Genomic DNA, 4,705 nt, shown 5'->3' on the forward strand with positions numbered 1-4,705 from the left:
GACAAGGGGCAATGGGCACAAACTGGAGCACAGGAGGGTCAAGTGAAACATGAGGAAACACTTCTTGACTGTGAGGGTGGCAGAGCCCTGGGACAGGCTGCCCAGGGAGGCTGTGGAGTCTCCATCCCTGGAGACATTCCCACCCCACCTGGATGTGTTCCTGTGGGATCTGCTCTAGGGGATCCTGCTCTACAGGGGCTTGGACTGGATGATCTCCAGAGGTTCCTTCCAACCCCACCACTATGTGACTCTATGATTGGGCTGATGAAGCACTGGCAGGGACGGTGCCATCCTGCTCTCTCCTCCAGCCAAGTGCCACCTCCCTGCCCCGGGCTGAGCTGGCACCTTCCTGAAGGAGCTGGTCCTGCCCGTGGGGTTTGGAGGCTCCTGTGGAGCAGGTGAGCTCAGCTCCCAGGACCGGTCTGGCTTGTGCCTGCAGCTGGGAATGGGGTTACAGAGGGAGCGGAGGCAAAGCTGGAGCCTGTGGAGATGCAGGGATTCCCTCAGCTGTCCCACAGATCCCCCTGGCGTCACACTGGGGACAAAGTGCTCCAGTTGTCTGTGTGAGGCTCTTGGTGAGCGCCAGGGAGTCTGCACTGGCCACTTGCCCTCTGTCCCCAGCCCCACAGGGACCGTGTGGGTGGCAGGAGCCTGTGCTGCCCAGGGGACACCTACAGAGGACCAGGCCTGTGCCCTGGGTCTGATCCAAGGCACATTTGATTCCTCACAGTGAGGGTGAAAGCCAGGAGGGGTTTAGGCACAACTGGTCACCCCTGTGGATCCTTAAACTGAGAAGCTGGAGTGGAGCAGCCCAGGGTGTGGGATGGAGAAACCCTCCCAGCTGCCACTGTCCAGGCAGGAGGGGATGGGAGGGGACAAGAGAGGACTCAGCAGCTGCTCCCTGAGCTGGTGTCACAGCTTGGGCAGAGGGAGCCAGGAGGTCCCAAAGCCTGCAGCACCCAGCTGAGCCTGAGGTCCAGTATCCCTCTGGGAGCAACGTGTTCCCTGAGGAACAGCATCCACAGAGACCTTCCAGATTGTCCCTCACCCTGCCAAGGGCTTCAGAGCCACTGGGTGGGTTTGGGGTGAGGGGTGTTTGGCTCTTGGGGGGCTGCAGAGCTGTGTTACAAGAGGCCTCCCCAGGCCTCCCGCTGGGGATGGCTGCTCTGGTGTCACAGCTCCCTGGAGAGAGGAAACGGTCAGGGAGGTGGTGCTGCCTGCACATCCTCCTGCCCTGGCCAGGCTCAGTGCTGGCTCTGCTCCCAACTGCCCCAGCCTGGGGGGGAACTGGTCCTCCCAATCCCTCTGGGGCATCAGGTCTGGCTTGTCATCTGTCCTCCCTTCAGCTCATCCTGCCACCACCCTCCTGCTGGGGCTTTCTGGGCCATCCAGGTTGGGATGTGGAGGCTCAACCTCCCACAGACCCCTTGGACCAATGGTGGGGACTCAGAGGGGAGTGGGTCCTGCTCCCTCCCACTGGCAGGAGGGAGCCAAGCTTCCAGCCATGAGCTATTAGTGTTAATTTTTATGATTAACATTGTTTTCCCCCTTATGGTGGAAATTTCTTGTGCCTTGTCACTCCCACAATTCACTTCTCTCCCAGTGCCTGGTGTCTTGCCAGACTCAGGGGAGAAAAAAAAGGAATCTGCTGTCAGAATTCTTACTTGAAATCCCCAGTGGGCAAATGGCCCCAAATCCTGAGCTTTTTTTACCAAAAATAGGCTCAAAAACATGAACAGAATCAGCCTGTCTTCAGGCTGCCTGTTTGTGCTGGGAGTGAGCCCCTAGTCCTGGTGGTGAGGAGGGTCTGGGTATTGTAGAATCATCATGGAATCATAGAAGGGTTTGTGTTGGAAGGGACCTTGAAGATCATTTAGTTCCCAACCCCCCTGCATGGGCAGGGACACCTCCCACCAGCCCAGGCTGCTCCAAGCCCCATCCAACCTGCCCTTCAACACTGCCAGGGATGGGGCAGCCACAGCTTCCCTGGGCAACCTGGGCCAGGCTCTCACCACCCTCACACTCCACAATTCCCTCCTCATGTCTCCCCTCAATCTCCCTCTCCCAGTTTTCATCCATCCCCCCTTGTCCTCTCCCTCCCTGCCCTTGTCCAAAGACCCTCCCCAGCTTTCCTGGAGCCCGTTCAGGCCCTGGAGGGCTGTTATGAAGTGTCCCGAATGCTGGGGATGGACGGGGGTGTCATGATGACCTTCCTTGGTGGCCAGTGTTGGCCCTTGGTGCCCCAGGGTTTGGCTCTTGCCCTTAAAGCTGATGTCCTGGCGGGAGGTGCTGTCCCCACGCGTCCCCCGTTAACGCGTCTCCCCGGTGCTGCAGGTACACGGTGCTCTTCTCTCATGGCAACGCCGTGGACCTGGGGCAGATGAGCAGCTTCTACATCGGGCTGGGCACCCGAATCAACTGCAACATCTTCTCCTACGACTACTCGGGCTACGGGGTGAGCACGGGGAAGCCCTCGGAGAGGAACCTCTACTCTGACATCGACGCGGCCTGGCAGGCGCTGCGGACGCGGTGAGCGGGGCAGGGAAGGAGGGTGTCCAGGGAAAACCTGCAGGCAGGAAATCTGGAGAACAGGAAATCTCCCGGAGAGGGAGCCCTGGCTGCTCCTAACAGGAAGGGATGGCCGGAAAACAGCTGCAGGGGAGTGGGGCAGGAGTGCTGTGGGGGGTGTCACCTTGCTGGGGGTGCTGGCACAAGCGGTGTGCCCTGTCTGATTGTTGCCAGGCTCTAGTTGTTGCCAGGTTCCTCCTGGCTGTGCTCAGCCCTGATTCCCAGGCTGGGCTGGAGGTGCAGCCCCATGGTGGGCTCTGCCCCAGGACCACTGAGCCCCCACTGTGACCTTGGCCAGGCTCAGCATTGACACCCCCACAACTCGTTAAATCCCAGGCTGATTTGGGTTGGAAGGGACCTTAAAAATCATCTGGATCCAACCCCCCTGCATGGGCAGGGACACCTCCCGCCTGCCCAGGTTGCTCCAAGCCCCATCCAACCTGCCCTTCAACACTGCCAGGGATGGGGCAGCCACAGCTTCCCTGGGCAACCTGTTCCAGGGTCTCAGCAGACACACCTGGCAGCTCAGCCCTGGCTGGTACCTCGTCCCTGAGGGGAGCAGGGGCAGCTGCTCTGGCCCAGCCCCGAGGAGCTGGAGGCAGATGCTGGGACAGACTCACTCTCTCCACCCCAGGAAGCCTTAGAGAGTGCTGTGACCAGAGCGAGTTGACACCCTGGGCTGTTACCTCCTGCTGATGGGGTCTCTGCCCTGCCCTCTCCCCTCCCAGGTATGGGATCAGCCCAGAGAACATCATTCTGTACGGGCAGAGCATCGGGACAGTGCCCACGGTGGACCTGGCGTCGCGCTACGAGTGCGCGGCCATCGTGCTGCACTCCCCCCTCACCTCTGGCATGAGGGTCGCCTTCCCCGACACCAAGAAGACCTACTGGTTTGATGCCTTCCCCAAGTGAGTGGCCTGATGAGAAGGGAGGAGGGTCAGCTCTGCAGGGGCAGTGCCCAGATCAGCTGTTCTGGCCACGACCAGCCCTGGCCACCCAGAGGGTTATGGGGAAAACTGTGGGCTTGTGTCATAGCGCCGGTTTGAGTTGGAAGGGACCTTCAAGATCGTCCAGTCCCAACCCCCTGCATGGGCAGGGACACCTCCCACCAGACCAGGTTGCTCCCTCCAACCTGCCCTTCAACACTTCCAGGGGTGGGACTTCCACATGTTTCCCATGATAGGCTTAAACATGCCTGTTGGGATCCCCCTACCTTGTCTTTGGTCCCCTCCAGGGGACTGTAACCTTCCCTGGGGACACTTCCCCTCTCCTCATCATGCTGTGTGCCACACATCCCCTGGTAGCATCAGCTGAGCCATCTTAGAATCATAGAATGTCAGGGGTTGGAAGGGATCTCCAAAAGTGATCTAGTCCAACCCCGCTACAATCAGCAGGGACATCTCACACTAGACCAGGTTGCTCAGAGCCCTATCAAGCCTCACCTTGAATGTCTCCAGGGATGGGGCCTCCACCACCTTCCTGGGCAACCCATTCCAGTGATCCACCACCTTCATATTCAAGAACTTTTTCCTAATGTCCAACCTAACCCTACCCTTTTCTAGCTTGAAACCATCACCCTTGTCCTGTTGTTACATGCCCTGTGAGCAGTTCTTCCCCAGCCTTCTCACAAGCCCCTTCAGGCACTGGAAGGTGCTCTAAGGTCCCCCTGAAGTTTTCTTCAGGCTGAACAACCCCAACTCCCTCAGCCTGTCTTCATAAGAGGGGTGTTCCAGCTTCTGATAATTTTCCTTGCTCTTTGGTGCCTTTGCCCATCAGCTTTGGAGCTGCCCTGCTGGCCCTGTCAGCTTTTAAACCCCTAGGGGGTCCCTGGGACCCCTCTCCCCCCCAGGGGTAATTTCTAGGGCTTTTTTCCCCCCTCTGCAGAGGGGACAGTGGCAGGAAAGGCAGCACTGAGGTGGGATGAGCTCTTGCTTTGCCTCTGCCTTGCAGTGGGACCTGAGGGACAGTCCCTCAGCTGGGAGCCACCAATTCCTGCTCTGCATCCCAGCCCCGCTCCCAGTCCTCCCAACCCTGCTCCCCAGTCCTCCCAGCCCTGCTCCCCAGTCCTCCCAGCCCTGCTCCCCAGTCCTCCCAGCCCTGCTCCCGAGTCCTCCCCCTCCTGCTCCCCAGTCCTCCC

At 59.6% G+C, this 4,705-nt stretch overlaps 1 protein-coding gene across 1 annotated transcript in view; it reads left to right on the forward strand.

Moving 5' to 3' along the window:
* ABHD17A (abhydrolase domain containing 17A) overlaps window positions 1-4,705 on the forward strand; it is a 7,044-nt gene that overhangs the window by 1,678 nt on the left and 661 nt on the right. Inside the window, exons 2-3 of the mRNA XM_009999717.1 lie at window positions 2,335-2,529; window positions 3,297-3,476. Of these exons, the coding sequence (XP_009998019.1) occupies window positions 2,335-2,529; window positions 3,297-3,476 (375 nt within the window). The remainder of the gene's footprint in view (window positions 1-2,334; window positions 2,530-3,296; window positions 3,477-4,705) is intronic.

This window comes from Chaetura pelagica, unplaced genomic scaffold (genome assembly GCF_000747805.2).
Source record: "Chaetura pelagica isolate M959 unplaced genomic scaffold, ChaPel_1.0 scaffold506, whole genome shotgun sequence".
NCBI lineage: Eukaryota > Metazoa > Chordata > Aves > Apodiformes > Apodidae > Chaetura > Chaetura pelagica.